The 22,025-nt window shown below is 47.0% G+C and overlaps 2 protein-coding genes across 10 annotated transcripts in view; one reads left to right on the top strand and one right to left on the bottom strand.

Moving 5' to 3' along the window:
* Window positions 1-2,027: 2,027 nt before the first annotated feature.
* On the top strand, window positions 2,028-6,672 carry rad52 (RAD52 homolog, DNA repair protein). Its single transcript, XM_061251515.1, has 12 exons — window positions 2,028-2,128; window positions 2,466-2,543; window positions 2,679-2,780; window positions 2,892-2,985; window positions 3,060-3,127; window positions 3,504-3,622; window positions 3,972-4,047; window positions 4,215-4,486; window positions 5,024-5,223; window positions 5,655-5,753; window positions 5,867-6,136; window positions 6,546-6,672. Exons 2-12 carry the CDS (start codon window positions 2,478-2,480, stop codon window positions 6,608-6,610), a joined length of 1,431 nt encoding a protein of 476 aa, XP_061107499.1. The 5' UTR covers window positions 2,028-2,128; window positions 2,466-2,477; the 3' UTR covers window positions 6,611-6,672.
* A 2,052-nt stretch (window positions 6,673-8,724) lies between these two features.
* wnk1b (WNK lysine deficient protein kinase 1b) overlaps window positions 8,725-22,025 on the bottom strand; it is a 102,323-nt gene continuing 89,022 nt past the window's right edge. For 6 of the 9 annotated variants that reach the window (XM_061251470.1, XM_061251477.1, XM_061251472.1 and 3 more), the window contains 5 exons: window positions 21,765-21,956; window positions 20,574-20,666; window positions 16,786-16,827; window positions 14,321-14,556; window positions 8,725-13,931 (listed from right to left, as the gene is read on the bottom strand). In XM_061251470.1, the coding sequence (XP_061107454.1) occupies window positions 13,584-13,931; window positions 14,321-14,556; window positions 16,786-16,827; window positions 20,574-20,666; window positions 21,765-21,956 (911 nt within the window). In that variant the 3' untranslated portion in view covers window positions 8,725-13,583. The remainder of the gene's footprint in view (window positions 13,932-14,320; window positions 14,557-16,785; window positions 16,828-20,573; window positions 20,667-21,764; window positions 21,957-22,025) is intronic. The other 3 variants (XM_061251474.1, XM_061251476.1, XM_061251478.1) reach the window with 3 other exon arrangements.

The raw sequence follows: 22,025 nt of genomic DNA, 5'->3' as shown, positions 1-22,025 counted from the left end.
GCAGTGGCGTAGCCCTTAATTTCTTTGGCAAAGGGCGTAAATGGAAGTGCCTTATAATGAGGGACTGCCAGGGCACTGTCTCAGTCCACAGCGACGAAGTGCCGTTAATGACTTCTTCAAAAGAGATGATACCCGGATTCTGACACCAATGCAATTACTGTGACCATCTCCACTCCCTACGAAGAGTGGTGAAATTACTAGTTACTGTGGTCATGCAGAAAATCACCCAGTTCCCCCTTTGTACAGTGGGCCCCCTGTTACTGTCTGAGAGGAGATTTTATCTCACTTTCATTCCAGTGACACACTTGCCACAAGCATGGTAAAAACGCCTTTCCTTTGCAGCTTGTATCGGGAGGCAACAGCCATGTTGTTAAAAATTGTTCCAAATGTGGTTCTCTTTCCTTCCGTTGGCCCTTTTTCATTTCCCATCATAAGTTTTTTAACTTCCCAACCATGCATGGCACCGTAACTAAGAAACAACGCAGCGTTGGCAACACAAAAGAGGACCTTTCCAGATTGGCCCTCAAATGTGCTGCTGTTGGATCAAGCATCCCATAATGACCATCGAGCCATTATCAGATGATGTTACTGACTCTGCCTCTAAAAATATGCACATGTGGGTGTATAAGTGTCTGCGTGTGTTTCAACACCACATAACAGTAGTTTTACTGTAGAAAATGAAACATGAGATGTATATTGCGTCACTGAGAGAACTATCCTCTCAGACCAGATCAATTAGATGTCAAATATAATTTAGAAATCAAATTAGGGTCAAGAATACCATTATCATTTAATGGATAGTCATACAGTGATAACTCAGAAAATTGTGAGGTTCATTGGGTGCCATGCCTTTTTGACAACTTACCATTTGCAATTTAAGTAGAACTGGCCTATAAAAGCCAGATATGGCAAACTAACAACATTTGCATTATGCCATTAGAAAGATTTGTGATTGCGTTCCATTTCTTTCAGTTGATTTATATAGACTTTTTAGCCTTCATATTAAATTTTATCTCAAAGCCATGTGATGTATGGTATATTTAGGGGCTTCTTGAATGCTCCTTTTGGACTTGTGCCATAATGATTATTATAATAAAGTTAAGTGAGAGATAGTTTTTGGCTATCTGACTGGGCATTTTAGCTCCAAATTTAGGATACATAATTACATAGGAATTTAGAATTTGAGAATAAGTGGTCTGGTCTGTGGATTGGTGTAAAATCTTACTGAGCTTCATTATCATTGGGCTGAATTTAGTGCATAATTGCTCTTAGGTCTTCAAAGAACGACAGAATTGAACGCAATATACCTACTACAAGAGAGGATACGAGAGTATATATACCTGCCAAGCCAGCGTATCCATTATCATCCAGCTGAACAAGAGTTTAGGCTAAATAATTTACAAAGAATTGAGTTGCAAACTGTAAACAGAAGAAAAACGTGCAGTGACGCCTATGCTAAGTTATATCAGATACATTTTACTGTTATTTCCTAAGCATTAACAGCTTTCTGAAGTCTTCGATTAGTCAATTAGAAAATAAGTATCAAGGTAAAGATATTACAAAACCTCTTTATAGCACACAACACCACCACCTTCTGGTGGAAGCACAAACTCGAACTACTGTCTGCGGCGTTTATTTATAGGAACTGTTTGTATCAAGAATTGTTAGGGGAAAAGCGCCACAGACCTGCAGGTTTCGAGAACCCGTGATTCATATAGCTAAATTAGCTAAATATTTATTGTAACACAATACAATGAATCCAAAGTCACGAAATGGCGACTACTTGTTTGGGTAACTATTGCGCATGTACAAAGAGCCTCGTGGTAGCTTCAGCGCTGCTTAGTGCCATGACTTTTTATTCGAAGTTAGTACGCTAATTTGCTACTATTGTCCTAAGCATGCCTACGGTACATTCAGACGTTTTAACCACAACGCGTAAAAAGGCGAGATACTTTCTTAACCTTTGCTGCCTCTACCAAGATGGCAGTAAACTTCCACAGTCGCAAGCTTTTGACGTTCAGTATCCCCCATCATGCCTTTCGCTGTTGACACCCTGAGCGGGAAGTTAGAAAGACAGCTGTGCACTTAGTCTACAGTTATTAATTTAGCTCCTCGTTTAAACTGTAAGGTAAATGCATTTTCTGCTTTTCTGCACCTGGTTATCAAATTCACACATGCTTGTTCGTTACATAGATAAATAATTGCATATGGCATACATATATTTTGTTTCACTACATCTGAGAGATGGTTCAGGAACGTAGGCTAACTTAGCCAAGTTATTATTAACTTTAACCATTGTGTGTAAAGTTAGCTACCCGTATTTGTACCAGCATGGCAATTAGCTAGCTACGATAGGTAGATGTAAACCAGCATTCAAGCAAGTATATTTTGGCAACTAGCAAGCTAGATCTTGTCACAGATTCTGGCTTACATTAGCCACCTGAAATTTTATCCGCAACGCCCAGGAGTGAGCGAAAATGCACAATGAGACCAGCCTGCAGAGTGACACCAAGGACGAGCGAGCCTCCACCGCCTTCGGAAGGGTCTGTGGACTTTTGCTTTACCCCACAATTTACATGCAAATGACCAGTTTTACTCTTTTAAAAAGGACATTTAAAAACCAAAGAAAGATAGACAACGAAGATGATGTACTAATGCAGTTAACCTATCATTAACAGTACAAGTACACCGCTGATGAGTACCAAGCGGTCCAGAATGCACTGCGACGGAATCTTGGGCCAGAATACATCAGCAGCAGAATGGCAGGAGGTGGTCAAAAGGTTACAATTATGATCTTTCAATTCCAGCTATTCTGAATAAATGCACTACACTATATGTCCAGCAAGCAACGTGTGTGGTGACTAAATATCTGGTACATCTTTCTGGTTAAGGTCTGCTACATTGAGGGACACAGGGTGATTAGCCTGGCCAATGAGATGTTTGGGTACAATGGGTGGTCCCACTCCATCTCCCAGCAGAATGTTGGTGAGCAGCAGAGTACACAACTTCTGAATGTTGGCCGAACAGAATCCGATGTAATTTGCGGTTTAACCTTGCAGATTTTGTGGATCTCGTCAACGGCAAATTCTATGTTGGTGTCAGTGCGTTTGTCAAGGTCCAGCTGAAGGTAAGGCCATTGTTCGGCAAAAGCGCATAAATAATTAATGTACATTTAGTAAATGTTCTTGTTAAGTGTGTATGGTGAACTACATTTTTGTAAATTTGGCACGTATAGTAAACTGTAAATAGAGCCTATGTACATTTTTAAAGTGCCGTCTCCAAATAACTCAATTTCACCAGTGATGAAATAATTAATGTTTAACCTCGTAACTAAAGTGTCGAGTGCATATGTTCTGCATAGTTGAGGAATAATTTTGATCTGCACACCATTGTTTTGGCCCGAAGGCTGAAATCCAGTTAAATGTTCAGTAGAAATTATCATTGCATGTCTACACATGTGCTTGCTTTTTCAGAAAGTGAGTGAGGGTGTCTATTTGTTGCAGGATGGCTCATACCATGAAGACGTGGGCTATGGCGTGAGTGAGGGGCTGAAGTCCAAAGCCTTGTCACTGGAGAAGGCCAGGAAAGAAGCCGTTACTGACGGTTTGAAGAGAGCCCTCAAGTAAGACAAATAACCATAGTGTGAATCAGGAAAAGCTTGAGGCCTGACTTTGATCAGAAACTGAACTGTCCCACAAGCTATTTGCAGCACAAACATCACCTGAACTGAAATATGTGCATTTCAGGGTGTCATTGTCAGTTTCACTCTACCCCGAAAGTACACGTCACCTCACTGTCAAAGTCTATTCTTACACCTGACTTGAGATCATGTTTTTCTGGGTTCCTCCTCATTAGCTTTAGTTTATTCATTAATTGACCTTTTTTTTTTTTTCTTCTTGCCAATAATATATGTTGTGCAGAAATTCTGTGGTTTTTACTGTGCGTATGACAATGATGTGATTGTCTCCAAGGTGTTTTGGAAATGCTCTGGGGAACTGTATCCTGAACAAGCAGTACCTCATGGCCATCAACAAGGTTCCCAAGCAGGTCAGGATCCTTTTTTTTTTTGGTAATTAAAAAAAAAAAAAAAAAGCAAAAAGGAAATTATAATGGATGTACAGCTTTGTATGCAATTTCAGTTATATTAAACATGCTATATTGAGTAGTTAATGTGATGTGAGTAAGCCTGACATTGTGATACTGTTGCGATTCAGCCCCAGCCTCCCCTGGACCCGAACCAGACGAAGCGCCTGGACGGTGAGCCCCTAGTGGAGAAGGCGAGGTACTGCAGTCTGCAGCAGGGGGACCGGTGCGGGAGTGGGGCCGGTGGCAGAGGCAGCAGCGACGGCTTGGGAACGTCCGCTAGGGCCCCTCTGGAGCAGCCGAGAGCTGAGCCGGGGCTCCAGGAGAGCGGTGGAGCCAGGGACCCGCCGCCACACACCCCAGCCCTGCAGGACAGCGAGAACAGGCACACCGGCACCTCCAGGTAACGCGGCGGTACAGAGCTCCACCCACACACCTCCTCTCGGTCACGTTCCAAAAATCAGCGATGTTACCTTCTAGAAGCTCGGCATGGCTGAGGTATCGGGTGCTCAAAAAACTCGAGTAACCAAGAGCAGGGATGCCCCCGCAAATTTACTGGATGGGTTCTTGGGTTTTGTACTGACACAGCATGCATCAAAGTATACTTGATGATTCTAAACTCCTCGCATCAAACACTGCTTATTGGAATTAAGAAAATTATTGAATAATTGTTGTGCAGATATTACTAGTCAATATTTCGTTCTATCAACATACTAGGTATATTGTCCTCTTGAAATAAATGTTCTCAATTTACATTTAGATCAAAGTTCTGTTTTATATATACAATACAATATATACAATATATAAAACAAAACTTTTGTAGGCAAAGTATGCCTTGTTTTCAGAGTTTCACGCATTTCCCAGCTGCAAGCTCCACCCAGTTGTCTTGTTTGTGTGACTTTGTGAGTCTCTCTCTCTCTCTCTCTGTGTACCTGGGTAGAGAGTCGATGACAGTAGATGTAGACGTGTCCTCAGACACAGACCCCAGACAGCAGCGGAAACTTAAGCAGCAGCAACAACAGCAAAGGTTTCGCCAGGAGATGGAGGCCCGAAAGATGCAGAGCGAGAAGCCACAGCTGCAGGCCAAGGAAGAAAACACAGCGCCACCCAGGGGAGAGGAGGCCCCAAGCAACTTTCATGGTAAAATGAGCAGTGACATGGAGATTTTTGGCAAAAGTAAACCATCTACTAGTGGTAACACTATAAAAATCCTGTTTGGCAGGGCCTGAAAGCATTATTGTGATAGTCTCAGGTGCTAGTCCAGGGGTGGGCAATGGTCCTGGAGGGCCGGTCTATATGCAGGTTTTAGTTTCCACCAGTTACCCTGACTAAATGAACTAATTGGCAGCATGCACCAACACTGGTTCACTCAAAGAGTAGAGCACAGTAAAACGGGGGACACAAGAGCAGTCTTCGGCTGTCATTCATCAAGAAATGTACTGACGCTAAAACGTCAGATGGCATAAAAGGCTAATTATGTAATTGAGGCCAGAAGTTGGTGTGAAATCCAGAAATGGATACGGCCCTCTTTGCCCACCTCTGCGCCGGTGTAAGCCCTGTGTCCGTTTCAGGGCGGTCAGGCTCCCTGGGCCAGGATGATTGGCGGGTCAACCACAGCACACCCGCCGGCCCCCGGGCGTCCCTCAACGCTGAGGACGAGTTCCTGGCAGGTACAGAACCGCCACATTCAGCCACATTCAGCCACATTCAGCCATTCAGCCACATCAAACCACATCCAACCATCACGGGCGGCTCCTGATCCCAGTGTCCCGCCCTCTTCCAGAGGACCCGGAGCTGTGGGACTTGAACCTGGACGACATCGACACCCTGGAGGCCCAGGCCGGGGGTGACCGGGGCTCGCACCCCTCCGCACAGGGCAACGGGCACCAGATGACGACCCGCAGCAGGACTCCGCAGAGAGTGCCATCGCTCCGGGCTCCTGTTCGGCCCCAGGAACCACAGCCCACAAACAGCTACCAGAACCGGCACCAGATTCAGCACCAGCACCAGCACCAGCACCCCGCTCTCCACATGGGCAATTCCACCCATCAAGGTAATAGTAGCGAAATGTCATATATAGTAACAGTATATGGATTATTATTATTTTTTAAACCATTTACAATTCTTAAAAGCTAAATCTCTGACCACATTTGACAAAGCCACTGTATGTATGAGTGACTTTTTACGGCAGCCCAGGAGAATTTGTGGAGGGTGTCATTTTGGTCCATTCAATAGAACATTGCTCTCGGAGCAAATAAAGCGGTTGATCAAACGTACCTCACCTAGTTCAAGTCTCGACTTGGTCTTTTAAAAAACATTTTTTAAAGATGGAAACAAAAAGCAGCATACCTGTGGCCCTCCAGGTTTCACGGTTGGCCACCCTGGCCGCATCGAGTCCGGGAACGTACTGTACAGCTAATTTCCTGCTCGTTTAAAGAAGCCCCCTTTCTCCCTCAATGCAGATGCTTCAATCAGCCCACACAGACACGGACATCATGTGAAGAAGCGGAGACTGGAGCCCAGATGACGACATACTAGAGACATTTAAGCCACTTCTTCTCTTGCACATCTGTACATATTTCATATGGATCATTTTAAATGTTATTTTATTGACTTTTTGATGTGTTAATAAATGCAGAAATAGGATTGGAATGGCTTTTGTTTTTTTGTCAAGAAGGGAAGTTCTGTTTGGATACTTGGAGATAGTGTTGTGAAAAAGTATTTGCCCCTTCCTTATTTCCTCTTAAATTTTTTTTCACACACAATGATTTCAGGTCTTTAGACAAAATGTGAATGGGTCCCTTTTTCCTCTTTTTTCATTACAGAAATAAAATTGTTTTTTATTTTGGACCACTGGTCTTTGCAGAACAACTCTGAGACATTCATAGGTTTGGTATGTCACGATCAGAGGAAACTCCAGAAGGGATGAGAGAAACAAGTTGTTAATATCTGGAAAGGGTTACAAAGCTATTTCTAGGGCTCTGGGACCAAACCACAGTGATTATTCTTAATTTGGAGAAAATGGCTAACCGATGGGGATATTCAAAATGGCTGGCCTGACAACTAATCCAGGAAGTCATACATGATAGCAGAACAATATCCAAAGACCTGCAGGCCTCTCTAGCATCAGTGTCCACGACTGCAACAAGAGAGAGACTGGGGATTCATGAGAGAGTAGCAAGGTGCAAACTGTTGCCAACTAAGAAAAACATCAATGCTCATTCCTGACTTGAATTGATTATAAATGCTGGGACAGAACCTGAAAAGAACAGTCGATCAATTTGTCTTTATTAAAGCAGAGGAGCGGGTTAAAATTGCTCCACTGCGATGTGAAAGAATGATCAAATTATAGCTAGTGTTTGGTTGAAATCACTGCTGCTAAAGGTGGTGAAACTAGTTATTAAATTTAAGGGGGAATTCAATTCAATAACTTTGTCAATAAAGTCAATGAAACAACCTTTTTTTTTATTTTTTATTTTACTCGGGTTCCCTTTGTCTAATATTATGGGGTCTAAATATCTGAAACCATTCAGTGTGGGGGGGAAAACCCCCCCCAAAAAACATGCAAGAGAGCAAATCAGGAAGGCAAATACTTTCAAGGCACTGTATGAAAGAGAAATCAACATTTTTCATTGGGCCAAAATGAAACATTGCCGGTGTGTATAAAACCAGCGTAGTTCAGAACGATTTTGAGGTTGCACCCCGGACACGTCCTTCACTCGTACCAGGCATGCCCGGACACATCCCACGGCTCTCTGCAGAGCAGTCACCAGGCTGCAGGAGACATGACCGAGTGCGGTCTCTAGAGGGAGCCCACAGCACACACAGCAAGACAACACGGACAAGGTGGCAGAAGCGTGACGTGGAAAACTACTTTCCAGGCTGACGCGTCGGTGAAAAGTGACTCATCTTACAGGTTTGGCAGCCTGGACCGTGCGCCGGTGTTATAACAGACAGACACAGTCCTAAGTGAGCCGGGGTCAGGGTGTTCCCTTTTCTTCTGCGCCTTTTATACTTTACACTGAAATTGTGACATTTCTTGTACCTTCAGTAACTGTAGGCGTTTTGTTTTTTTGTTTTTTTTACACTTGTTCCCACTTTTCTCCCCAATTTGGAATGTACAGTCATATACAGATGAGCACTCACTGCTGCAAGCACTAGCAAGTTTAGTCACTGCTTCCTGGCACACTGCAGTTCGGTCCGAATGACCCTTCATATGCAGCTTAACAGGCCAACTAAAGGGCACCCCGAAGAACCAGCAGGGGGTCACTAGTGAGCAATGAGGCACGGTCATCCCAACCACCCGAAACCCTTCCATCACTGGGCTACCCCCCCTGGGCCAGCAGCGTGTCACCTTGTGAGGCTGCCAGCCATAATCAGCACCTGGGCAGTCTGGATTCAAAACTACACCATGGGGCCCCCCCCCCATCCATGCACCAGAACAGTCCCTTAGGCTGATGAGCCAGCTAGCCGCCCAGTAAATGTCTGGGTCTTAATGCAGGTCACCCATATATGGGTTTGTAATTAAGAGCTGGCTTCAGCTCCATTGTTCCGACATGAGCGATGCTCCAGATGAAAGGGGCGGGCAGGCACGCGCGCTGTCCGCAGGCTGGGCTGGGGAAACACAAAGCACTCGGCTCATTTCAATGATTTTTGTTTATTAAGTTTACAAATAAGGTAACAAATTTCTTTTATTGGAGCGCAAAGCGCAGTTTTATATGAAGCTTGAACACCCTATACTTAGTGCAAACATACAATTAAATGCTGCCAATGATTCCCTACATGTTTGTTTTCTTTTTTTTTTTTTTTAAACATTTTTGTACAATGTTAAATAGCATACGGAAAACCATTGACGAAAGTCACTAGAAGATCTAGAGACACAAAAGAGTAAAACAAGAAATCAGATAGTAGTACAAAACAAAATAACTTAATGACAGGTCAGTAGCAGTAAGTAACAGTATTGTTCTGTTGTATTTTTTTTTTCCACAGGAGGGCTAACTGCAAATAAAACCAGTTACTTTAAAACAATTGTTTCCATTCAACGGACATTATGCTTTGTGTGCATTGTTTATTTTTTTTGTAGAAGTCATTTTGTGTGAATATAACCAGTGACATAACTAGCATGCAAATTTTTTTTGTTGTTGGAATAAACAAGCACGGTCTTTACTGAAACCTGGTGTGTTTTTTGTTACTGCATTGAATGGCGTTTCTACGCATCGGCACCCTGCTGAGCATTCATTACAGAAAGGCAAAGGAATAAAAAATAAAAAACTATGAAACAGTCTGCATTCCAAATAATATAATATTAATACACTTTTTTTTTATTTTTAAGTTCAGTAACTTCCCTCCGCTGTACAAGTGAGAAACCATAAAATGGTCTTTCTACAAGGGCACTCACCCTCCCTGAACACTGCATATTCTACACTGCAGCCACAACCTCCTAAGTAACCAAGTTGTTCAGTTCCTAAGTGAGTGAAGTTGGCTCACGTCAACTCTGCAAGGGAATGGCACTCTATTGGCATTGTACACGTTTTTTTTTATTTTCTGGAAAGTAAAAAAAAAGAAGAAATGCGAATTCACAGCTTAAAAAAAAAAAAAAAAAAAAAAAAAAAATCATGCTATGTAATACTGTACTGATTTTTTCCTGTAGGAAAGTACAATCTGCAAGTGGACAAAGCAAAGTTCTGTGAAGTGGGAGGAAAAGACGACATTTAACGACAAGACTAACACCCACCCAGACTCAAAAACGTACTGTAGAGAACATATTTACCAGTTTGAAGGGAATTTACTTCCTGTACCAGATGTTTTATTCACTTAAAAAACAGCTATGCAGCAAGAAAAGGCTTTGAATCTAGCAGTCCTGGTAAGCTATCAGTAGTTAAGGTGACAAGTGTTAAAACCACAAACTTCACTTTTCTAAAGGTATTCACTTTTAACATCGACCCAGCACTGTACTATGGCTTCGTACAGTCCTTGACTCTAAATTAACGGTTTGTTTTGCTCTACAGGTATAAAGATCCGTCTAGTCCACTACAACCACCCAGGTGACCAGACACACAGTTGCTATGCTATGAGGCAACATCCTGGTGTCACACAAACTCACACTACAGAGAGGACACCGGCGCCAGAACATGGAAACAAGCTGACATTTGCATGTTTATATTATTATCATTTTTTTTACTTGTTTGTTGCCTTTATGATGCTCTAGCAGTCACTTTCTAGGCTTGTGGAGTTTGGAGAGTCGCTTGCCTCGGCCTGTGCCCAGCTCACCCTCGGGTACCAGGTTTTGTCCTCATCCTTCCGGTCAACTTAATGAACCGAGGAGGCCCGTCGGCACCAAGCACAACCAGAGACGCCATGGCAACCTCGGACAGCAACCGCACCGCTCAGGTCGAACCGCAACCCTAGCTTTCAGAACGCTTCAGCTAACGTACACAGGTTAAGACATGAACGAACGAACGAACGAACAAACGAACGAACAAACGAACGGAAACATCCAGGAACCACAAACGAAAGAAAACCAATCCCAACTGTCATTGCTTTGCGAACGGTTATTACTGAAGAGAATTCCCTTGAAGAGAAGCTACTAAACCTGCACCAATCACAGGGGCTGCTGAACGCAAGGACGGCACAAAAGAAAAGGTAAGGGAACTGGTGTTGCTCGCTTGTGACAGAATACTTGTACTGAGCTTCCTGCAGTGTGTGCGGGATGAACCGGGCGGCACGCCTCGGCCTTGTGTTGAATGTCCCTCTACTGCCCCCTCTGGTCTTACAACTACACTGCACTTTCACTATTTACATCGTTCCAAGGTCAGTCACATCTACTGCCTGCAGACTCCACACACGCTACACAGGCCAATGACTGAACCCGCAAGGTCACCTCTTCAAGAGCTGGGCCCTGCTCCGTGTGGGAGAATTAGTACTAGAAAACGGCACTGTTAAATTAGAATTTTCTCAGACATCCACACATACGCTCACACTTTTGTCGTCAACTTTCCTGACACGAGCTCATCGTTCCCACTCCTTCAACACAAGGCTCCGTCCGGGCGTGCCGCCACAACAAGTGAAACTTCGGCGAAACCTTTTACTTTATTATAAAAATTAGAAAAGGGGCAATGCGAGAGCCAAATTAACCCGGGATCATTTACAATGGTAATCCAACATGTAGGCAGGACCAAAGGGACTGAGCATGTCTAATATGTTATAGGTCTCAGAACCGGTTGCGTTCAACCGTTCCCAACCGCACTGAAACGGCAGTAAGTGTACCTGCCCTCGCCCCCGGTCTTACTCAGGCCACGGCTCTGCTACGGGGCACACACACCTCATATATAGCTGTCCAAGCTTCAACTACAACTCGGTCCCACGCTCGAGGACGCAAGTCATCGGAATCGAAAGTTTCTTCTTTTAAACAGAATAAAAAATGGCACCAAAAACAAAATCCCAACCCCCCCATGGTGTACCTTAAACCGTTTTGCTCAATCCACAGGGCCAGTAAAAGCACTCCATTTTTTTTTTACATTTTTTTTTTGCACAAAGTGTTAGTGCTTCCGCCACTCAACGTCAAACCAAAAGCAAATGAAAGAATGCAAGGCACTATAGACTCCAGCCAGCATACTGGGGTTATGGGGGAGGAAAGGACCAGTTATTCAAGTACATTAATTGAAACCATTTTACATTCACATTTATCTAATATAAAGAAAGTACAAAGGGTAAAGTTTAAAGTGTCTCCAATAAGCATTGTATAAGGAAATAGCTAGCCTTACTTTACTCTATTCTTAATAACCCTCCAAGTTCCACTTTTTTTTTTGTAATTTTTTTTCTTCTTTTCTTTTCTTGCCTTTAAACTAATGTTGTCCAACAACATTTATAATAATCACAGTGTTTCAACATCAAAAACTGATGGGTAAATACAGGTCCATACAGAACACTTATCTTTTTTTCTTTTGCTTTTTTTTTCTTTTTAAATATACATTTCAATCAAACTATTGACAGAGGCCCCTAATGCTGTCATGATTATAAAAGCTGTTACCATAGTAATAGATAATAAGATTTTTTTTATTTTTTAAAGCTTTAACAGCCTCACAAGCATTGTGTGCAGAGGCACCAGGGTTTTTATACACCATGCAGCCGACGGTCTCCTAGCAACCTCCCGCTCCGCCCCCCCCCCCCCCTACACTTGGCCAGACAGGACAGATGAACTGATAATACTATGATAATCACCCCTCATTTCATAACCCATCGAATAAGACGACAAAACCACTCGAGGAACGCACACACTCCTCGCTGTCATGCCCTCCCCCACCGGAGCCGTAATCGAGGTGGAAACCAATCGACCGATTTCTCCAGTGAGGCACCTGCCTCATTACCCCAGTGCATCCTCTTGCACATCCCCCGGGCAGGGGTAGGGAGGCTGTGGGGGCGGGAGGGGGCAGGAGACGCTACAAAACACAAGTAGTAGGCATGCCACACCCAAATCCTCACACGCACTCACTCACCCAGCTATCGGGGGGGGGGGGGGGGGCAATGCAGAGGAAAGAGAACGGCCGGGTAAAATACAACAGCTCAACAGAAATGCAAACATAACCAAATAAAACGGACAAAAAACTGTACATGGACTTTTTAAGATGAAGGCCACTTTGCTTGTTTTTAAAGTTTTTTTTTCTTTCTTGCTTAAAAACAGACACATCGTGTTACTCAAATTATTGCATCGCATGGAAAATAGACAGGGGTGGTGGGGGGGGAGTATCTACATCTACCGCCTGCCGTCTGACCAGCAGTGGGGAGCCAGTACCAACTCTTACTCCGGCCTGCGTCACGACGACAGACCTCTGGTGCGTTACACAGCTCGCTTTGTAAAGGGAAGCAGAGGAGGCGTGTGCTTGGGAGGCGCGGGGCGGGGGGGGGGGGCGGGATTAGAGAAGGGGGCGTAACACCGCCTCTTGGATCAGCCGACACCAGCCTAACGAAATCTACAGGCGACACCGCCTGGCGACCTCGAAACGGCCGGAGCCGCCCGGCGAAAGGCTCCCAGCACACGGCTCTCCCTCAGGGGGGCTTCCACCACACTCAGTCAACACCTTCTTTGGCCGCTAAACATTGCACCCTTGTGTCCATTGGTTTGCTTTGCATTCCCGCAGGTCTCCCTTGCAGACTGTCCGGGACCCCCTTCAGGGGAGAGAGGCACGCTCTCCACCCCCTCGTTTTTCGGGGTCCCGCGAGCGGGGGCGGTGTACGTACGCGTGCGCCCTCCAGCGCGGTGGCGGGGGGAAAATAAAAATAGTAAAAAATAATAATAATAACCGAAGCGCCAAAGACCCCTCTGGCTTTCCTTCTGCCTTTTCTTCCTCCTCCTCCTCCACTCTTCGCCCAGGGAGGGGGGGAACAACGATTCAGAAGCAGTCCGGAAGCAGTCGCCGCCCTGTCGCGTACACACACACACACACGCCCCCCTCGCCCACCCCTCCCCTCCCCTCGGTCTGGGGCCCGCCCGCACCCCGGGCCTACGTGGTCCTCAGGTTGGGGCCTCCGGGGTTGCTGACGGATTTCTGCAAAGTGCTGATGTGGAAGCCCTGCATCGGGGCCGTGCCCACGGGGGGGAACTGGCCCAGGGGCTGTGAGGTGGTGAGCAGGCCGGCCTGGGTGTGCCCGGCCGAGCTGGCCCACTGGCCGCCGTAGGGCGCCTGGGCGTAGCCGTACTGCGGCGGGGGGCACAGGGAGCCCTTGCGGGGCCCCAGCGAGGTAGCGGGGGGGTTCGGGAGGGCCGTCGAGCCGCTCAGGGACGAGCCCAGGGTGGGGCACAGGTGCCCCGGAGCTGAGAACTTGCGCCCCATGTTGGCTGGAGGGATCATCTGCAGGACGAGAGAGAGAGGGGGAGGGAGAGAGGGAGAGTACAAAATCAGTGAAAAAAAATTCCCCTCATCAGAAGCTAAAGCCAACCAAGCTAATGTCAATCATAAAGCTTTGGTAAGACAACTTCCTATCTCTCTTCCTAGCTCTGCACAGCAAGCAGCATTTCGAAGGCCTGCCGATCAAAAACTACATTTTCTGCAAAGGCCCACACAGGCCAAACGAGGCGGCACTCCCGGCACTTCAAGCTGGTGGTCAGGAGCGCTGCAACAGGAGTAAGGCCCGGCCAAGCATGAGCAACGCAAGCGGCTAACGCTAACACTAACACTTGGCTCCTCGGCCAATGAGAACAGAGCGCGCTCGTAGCGGCGGCACGGAGGGCGGTCCTCACGTCGTAGTTGTGGCCCTGGTTGGCGGGCTGGGGGTGGGCCGGCTGCTTCGAGCCCCGCTTGCCCTGCGACAGGCTCATGGCGTCCCGGGCCCAGTTGTCCACCAGCTTGTGCAGGTCGTCGGTGAAGGTGCCCTTGCGCGTGGGAGGCAGGGTGGCAGACTGCGGGATCTGGCCCTGGCCCTGGCCCTGGCCCTGGCCCTGGCCCGACCCGCTGACCGTGTTGGTGCTGCTCGTCCCTGGAAACACAAACGCACCCAGAGGATGGGGAGGGGGGGGGTCACTCACGGGGAGAGTAGGCTCTTAAGACGACACATCGACACAAAAACCCAGGCATTTACAGAACTGAAAGAAAGAAAAACCTAAAGAACAAGTGCACCTGTAAATCCTCACTTTCTATGTGCACTAATCTGTAACAAGTCAAAAAAATAAATAATTCAGCTGGTTTCATTGGTCAAAGTTTAGCAAACGCCTTCATCTTCATGTTTTGTTTTTTTCTCCACTTGTAATTGTTGCACTGTCAGTGCTGTGCAGGGCCATTGGCTCTCAATTACCCCCCATTTGTAGTTTCAAACCACAGGTCTGCACCAAGCCAGCAGAGGGAGCTCTTGTACAACTAATGCACATGGCATAGACCATCAACCACTTAGCCTCATTGCTAAAAGAACTGTAGAGGTCTCAGTCTCACACAGGCTAAAGCCTCCAGCACCACGATCTGTATAATAACTTACTACACAGTGCATCAGTGCAGTTACAGCATTACAAAACCGATGATAACATTAACATGACGGCTAGGACAAGGTTCTCAAAACTACCAATGGCCCCGACTCACAAACCGTGTCCAGTGCCGTGTGTAACCGGTCAGGTGAGGGTGTGAATCTTTTGAGCAGAAAATACAGGTACACAGTCACGTAATCTCGGGGTGAGAGACGAGCATTAGGGGGCAGCAAACAAGACTGGCATTCAACTGCGGTTAGGGAAATGGTTACACCGGTAGGGAGAAAGCGGAACACAAAACCCTGAAATAAATCTGGTGGTAGCAGGAGGAAAATACCTTTTCTTGCGCCACCACTCCCACAATGCACAGGGGGGGGGGGGGGGGGGGCAAGCGGTCTCCGTGACACTGCACATGCACGCCAGGGCATCCCGTGAAGCAGGCGTGACTCAACCCTCCCCGCGCCGCCACGCCCCAGACCCTCGCCTCCGCTCCCGTCAGACACGAGGCGGGCGAGGGGCCGACGCATTCCAACGCTATTCCGACTGCGCGAAAACCCCAAAAACAAGCGGGAGGCCAGACACAGGCCCGGCAATCGTCACACCGAACCGCACAGGCTGCGGGGGGGCATCACATTCAGTGCTTTGACGGTCGACAAAAAAAACCAGGAAGCGGCGAACAGGCACGCGAATTCTGGCAGGTCTGGAGAAAACCTCTCAAATTCAGCGCACAAGTACAAAAAAGAAAAAACGAAACGAAAACAAAGTCGAAAGAGAGAATGCGGGACGGGACAGAAGCAGAGACGTTCGCGCAGCGGGCAAAGCTCCGGAGGGAGGCTGGGAAATGTAGTCTATGTAGCAGGCCATGCTTGTTGTAGGCAGACTGCATAAAGCTTAACTTCAGCATTCAACTGGATGACCCCCCCCCCCCCCAGTTGGCTCCTAAGAGAACTATAAAGCTCAGTGTCCTAGAGTAAATATCAGCCTGCTTTTTTCAGATGGAAAAAAAAAACGGGTTTCTCCGTGAGGAGGGAGAAACACAGTGTGGGGAAGGTTCTGGAAGCCCGCAGAAATTGGGCGTGCCCATTAGCCAGCCGCAGGGAGCGCACAACGCTACCTGCAGTTAAACAAAGGAGGCCTTAAATTCAAATGTGATCACGTGGGATTGCACAGGAACAGGGCAGAATCTTCCTAAAGGGATCGCAGTTGGAACAATACGCAGGGTACGTGGCAGTGGGGCTTTAATTGGCTGGGATGCATTAGCGTATAAACCCTGATAGGCTAGATAAGGAATGCATTCTCAATGGACTCCGTTGAAGAATGTGCCCCCTTAACGGGGAATTCCACCATCCACAAACCACCCAAAAATGATCTTGTCATTCTGCTGGAGTTACTTGCATGTATTCGTTTTCATTTATTCATTTTTGGCTTCGAAATGCAGGCACAATACAAACAGAGTTCTCAATCTGATGGGAACACCGTTCCAAGTGAGTTCAAGCGAGGAGAAATGGAAACGGTACTGCGCTGCACAGGGCACGTGATTCTGCCAGGGTCATCGCAGCAGAAATGCTCAAGTCAGGCTGAGAGGCAGCGGCACGATACTGACTGCGCGATGCGACCATACAGCAGGGTGCAGAGACAGACAGACAGACAGACAGACAGACGGACAAAGCAGGGGGTCGGGGTTGGGGGGGCAGGGGAGGAGGGCAGGGCAGGGGGGAGAAATGTTCAAATAAAAAGAGAGAGATAATTACTACAGAGCTGGTTGCAGGGGCACACTTTTTTCACCATCTTCCCTGAGGCGTCGAGAGAGTATGGGGGGTTGGAAAAAGAGCAGCGTTAAATCACCCCTCCAGCACAGAGAACTCCCGAAAGAGTGTTCCAGAACATGCGCTCCTCAGTGCTAACAAACTCAGTCCCTCTCTGTAGTGCACCCCTTCCAGCATTCACACACCCAAAAAGTGGGGGTGGGGGGGTCTTTAGGTGGGGTGGGGGGTGGGGGGGTCTTTAGGTGGGGTGGGGGGTGGGGGGGCTGGGTGGAGTGAGCCACAGGGAGGCACTAAACATCTGTTCAAACTTTACATTCAGGGGCAACGAGCCAGCCACGGCCTTGATGTCTGTAAGAAAAGGGTCCGGAGCAGGCGGAGTTTCCGCACATAGGCTCACACCACATTAATCACAGCACATACAGATCCACACACTGTACCACTTTGAGCATAAAAGAAGTCAACCAACCAAATCAATCGGAGCTACTTTCATTTTCAGATGGAAAAAGGGGGTACCAACCACAGGTAGTCGTGGGGCGGGTCAAATTTAATGTTTGAAGCAAATGAGAAGAGAATAAGTCAAATGGGTCTGCCCTTTTTTGCCAGACTTTAAAGCGTGCCTTGTGATTGGCTGGATGAGGCACCTGAGGCTCAGGACAGGAAGTGACACGTGCACAGCTGGCCCTGAACGTAAGGCTTGCAGATGTTCCACATTAACACTAGTACTGTACAAGCTTGCGACGATACACCTGATACAGGTAGTCACTTCAGTCAAATAAATATCAATTAATCCAATCAATCAATCAAACGAATCTAACAAAATTCACTCCTGATAAGTCAAGAGTAGATGTTTATACAAAAAATAAAAAATAAATCATAAAAAATGAATGAGAATAAATAAAAGAAACCATTGCGCTGGTTTGGCAGGACTTGTGTCTGACAGTTTCTCAGGCTAATTTTCGCTTAAGAGAGGGTTCTGCGGCTTTCAAAGACTCCCGACAGTCTGGATATCAGAGAAGGTCTGCCATCACAAGTCCCAGCCAGTCTCCATGGAGACCACAGTGCACTATTCATGAGCTGCACCCTCCCCTCCCGGACACGGTGCGACTGGGAAACGCAGCGTCGCCAGGCTCGTGTTGGAGCCGGAGCCAGGCGCTGGGCAGTGCCCTCCATGAATGACCTGCACTGTCTGTGTTAAAGGTGAATTCACATGGCTGGGTGGGCTCCGCAGTGTGGAAGAGGGGAGCGGGGGTTTGCATTCTCCAGTGCTATTTCCAATCACACTTCAGGGGTAATTCACCAGAAAATGAAATTAAGACGTGTTTCCCCACTTAACTTCTAAAGAAGAATCTTTCTAAAATCAGCTAAGATGATTCTACCCTGACCTTGCAGGTCAATCTCTGTGAGGCCTCAAAGGGACAAATATTTACATGAAGAAATTCTAACAGCAACGCCTCTTTTGAAATATAATCCTGCGGTTAAGCACAATCACCCGTAATTTAACAATAATCTCTACTTCTTCCAAAGAACACCAAATGGGTGATCCTCTGGGTTGTATATCTGTGCAAAGCCTTGTAGAGAGAATGAGTGTTTATGTCTTATAGCAAAACATGAAACTCACTTTGGCTTATGCTAACTCACTTTCGGGTTTTAGATCCATGGCATGACTGTGCATCGAAACTTTGCGTGGATATAGTTGGTGTAACCACGGGATTATACTTGGATGTACATTTTTGGTGCTTTGAGGCCCACAGGGTCAGCTGCAGTGAATATCTAGAAAGTTTCACTGAAATGTGGTAAGTTATCTGGATGGACAGATACGACTCAAGTGGAAACACCTTAATTTCATCATTGGATGACCTACCCCTTTAAAATCAGACTGACCTCTGACCCCTAGGCAATTACAGAACTACTACAATGGAACTTTCACAAAATCAAATTTCACCAAAAAAAAGAAAAAGAAACTTTATACAAGCAATTTAAGTCTCAATTCCACATCAGCTTGAAGTGTAAGGCTTCACACACTGATCAATGCAAAACCGAAAACTGAAGGGGTTGTGGATTAGGAATGTTATTGTGGTAGGTGCTCGATTAGGAATGCTGGGGTGGGCGTGGCTAGATTAGGATTGCCAGGGTGGGTGTGGCTAGATTAGGATTGCCAGGGTGGGCGTGGCTAGATTAGAAATGGCGGGGTGGGAGAGGTTGGATTTGGGAGGTGGGCGTGACCACTGTCAGGGTGAAAGGCTTTGCTTCAGTTTCTCAGAAGAGGCAGCAGAAACACAATACCAGACTCATTCCCAAAAACAAATGCACAGGCCTCAGTTTTACATGGGCTAAAAGCCTCCAGCATCAAAGCCTGCACCAATAGCAGAGCAGAACTCGGGCTACCTTAGCCTAGGGTTAACTTTTCATCTGTAGACTATTGGCTCAAGTGAACAACTTTAAAAGGCAGATGACATTTACATTTTGGTTGCGGTTCTGAGGTAATGATCTTTTGCAGTGTCTGTGCACCTGGAGCTGCACTGGTAAAAACTTCACACACACAAAAAAAACAATAAATAGGTGGTACCTATATTTAAGGCGACACAAACCTTTTCTTTCACCCACTCTCTCTTTGAGAGCCAAAATTTGACCAGGCTTTTTTTTTTCTTTTTTTCTTTAGAGGACCCACAATTTTCAGCAAGTTGCAAAGGCAATTTTGTAAAAAGCTTTACATCAGGGGTGCCCAGCCCTGCTCCTGGAGATCTACCGTCCTGCAGGTTTTCCACTCCAAACCTAACAAAGCACACCTCATTTAACAGCTAGAGATCCCTTTGAGATGCCAATTAGTAGAATTAGACGTGCTTTGTTGGGTTTGGAGCGAGGAGCTCCAGGAACGGGGCGCTCCAGGAACGGGGCGAGGCGGCCCTGCTTCAGGTAATGCTGTTCCTCTCCCTTTTCCCAGTCATGTGAGAGAGACGGCCTCCTGCCACTCAGCCGCTGGCTCCATTAGAGATCAGGTAACACCCGTAACACGGCCTGGCCACACTACCGATTAAAAACCTTTTCCACGGGTACAAAAGCTCCCAGCGCACAACCACATTCAACATCCGTCTACTAAGATCCTCTGTTTAAGCTCTGAGAAACATCTAAAAAATGCTCTCAACTTCAGACAAACCAGGACAATCCTGTATTGCCAAGCCCAGCAAACAACAATCCAAGAGCATAACATCGGAAAGCCTGCCAAATCAGTTATCCCTATAGTCTCTAATACATGGGTTACACTATATATCACAATACTATATATTGCTTCAAGTTTGGGACACTTGCAGTGTTCAACATGTCACTTGAGAGCAATCCGCAGTTCTCTACCCAGCTGTGAATACGCAACCACAGAGAAGCAACGCCACGCTTGCCGAAATGCTGTGGGTTTAAAGTACAACAAGAGAGCGGGATGTAACCTTAGCATTTTGCACATTTTCGCATTACATGTAGTACAATTAAATATTTCATCGTGTTCTGCAGAGCACTACAATGGAAGACCAGGAAAACAGGATTTTGAAGGTTCTGCCAGCTCACCATCAGCATTTCTAGAAGTGTGCATCCTGAACGAGTGAAGTATGAGAGCTTATACACATGTATAAATTAATGTAATTAAGTGATGTAGGAGACCAGCGATGATGTTTCCAAGTCCAAAGTAAAGAAATAAATGAGTAGAAAAAAAGAAAAAAAAAGAAAGGCAAAATGAAACATTCACATGACAGTGAAGGAGAGAGACGAGGAAAAGCTTTACACACAAAGAGCCAAGCAGGGCGTACTCAGAAATCGGGTCCTCCTGCCACCTGGTTTGAAGGTCACTCTCTCCGAACCACAGCTGAACTTTACACAGCCTGTGGCAAAAAAACAGGAGAGAGAGAGAAGAGAGAGAGAGAGAGAGCAGGAGAGAGAAAGAGACGTACACAAATACACAGTAAGAATGGCACACAACTCGGTAAAAGCTATGAGGAAGAGGAGGGGGGAAAAGAGGTGGAGGGTGACGGGAGGAAGTCTCCGGAAAGATGAGCAGGGCAGCTGCGCTCGTTGAGACGCCTGCAGTAAAACCCCGGGGCACGGCGCACGAGCGTCCCGCCGACACCAGAAATGTGAACGCGGTGACGGACGCCGGTGTTCGCACACTCTGGGCTTCGGCTGACAAAAACACAAACGCTAAAGGAAAAGACAACTGGGCACTCAACCAGCAACGAGGAGACCCCGGCTATTAAAACAATCTGGCAAGCCCCCTTTAATGAGAAAGAGCGCTGCCATGCTACCAGTGATGTCCAGATATTCCAAACAAGAACGCAGTAAAAAAAAAACAGTAATTGCGTAGATGGGAATGGGGAAAGCACATACTTTTTTTTTTAAACTGCTTAGTTCAAGACACAACAGTGTGGGGGGTCACATGACACTGGCGCCATGTGAAGTGCCTGTCAGAGAAATCTGATTGGCTGGGCCTCTGACTGGCTACTACAGCAAAGCCAGTTTAAACAAACAGGCGATAACGTGGAAGAGACACATCTGGAGCAGTGGAGCACATTCGGGGGACATTTTATAAGGCCATGCCTAGCCTTGATTATGGTCGCCATGACGCCACAATGGATATGGGATGTGCTGTACCCGTTTTGCCCTTTCGCATTTTTCACAGACTTCAGAGACTGCAAAAAAACACAGGAAAACAAAGAAGCCCAGCATTTCCACCTGAAGAGGCATTTACAAACACAGAATGTCACAACAGCGGTCACCCTCCTCGACAAGTGCAGTTAAGCCTACGCACGGCCTCGACGACAGCGAGCTGAAAAGGCGACCGCAGCCTTCGGCGCGCCGCGAGAAGACCCTCTCGGCACGGACGAGGCCCCTTTAACGGGCACGACGACGTAGAACCGGGGGCCTAAGCGCGGAGACGCGGGGGGGAAGGGGGGAAGCCTGGGGCTGGCGGCGGGGGGGCCTACCTGCGGTGGGAGCGCACAGGGTGGGCATGGACAGCGTGGCGTCGCTGGTGCAGGCCGAGCACAGGTTCTCGCTGGAGGGGGACGGCTTGAGGGGCTGCAGCAGCGGACTGCTCCCCGAGTCAGGGGCCCCCGCGGGGGGCAGCAGCGCCTGCTGAGGGGGGTACACCGCGGGGGCGCTAGCTGCTAAAGTGCCTGCACACAGAGCACAGGGGCGGAGGGGGGGGGGTTTAGGGGGCGGGAGCAGGAAACCCGATCCTGCCC

This window comes from Conger conger, chromosome 8 (assembly GCF_963514075.1).
Source record: "Conger conger chromosome 8, fConCon1.1, whole genome shotgun sequence".
NCBI lineage: Eukaryota > Metazoa > Chordata > Actinopteri > Anguilliformes > Congridae > Conger > Conger conger.
Note: the sequence above shows the minus strand (reverse complement) of the source record. Positions and strands in the feature narration are given on the sequence as shown.

Bases quoted from the DNA above. Each gene is read 5' to 3' on its own strand.
- rad52 (XM_061251515.1), top strand. From the start codon at position 2,478: ATGCACAATGAGACCAGCCTGCAGAGTGACACCAAGGACGAGCGAGCC. The intron at 4,048-4,214 runs GTCAGGATCCTT...GTTGCGATTCAG, and splicing joins TCAACAAGGTTCCCAAGCAG to CCCCAGCCTCCCCTGGACCC. The intron at 6,137-6,545 runs GTAATAGTAGCG...CCCTCAATGCAG, and splicing joins GGGCAATTCCACCCATCAAG to ATGCTTCAATCAGCCCACAC.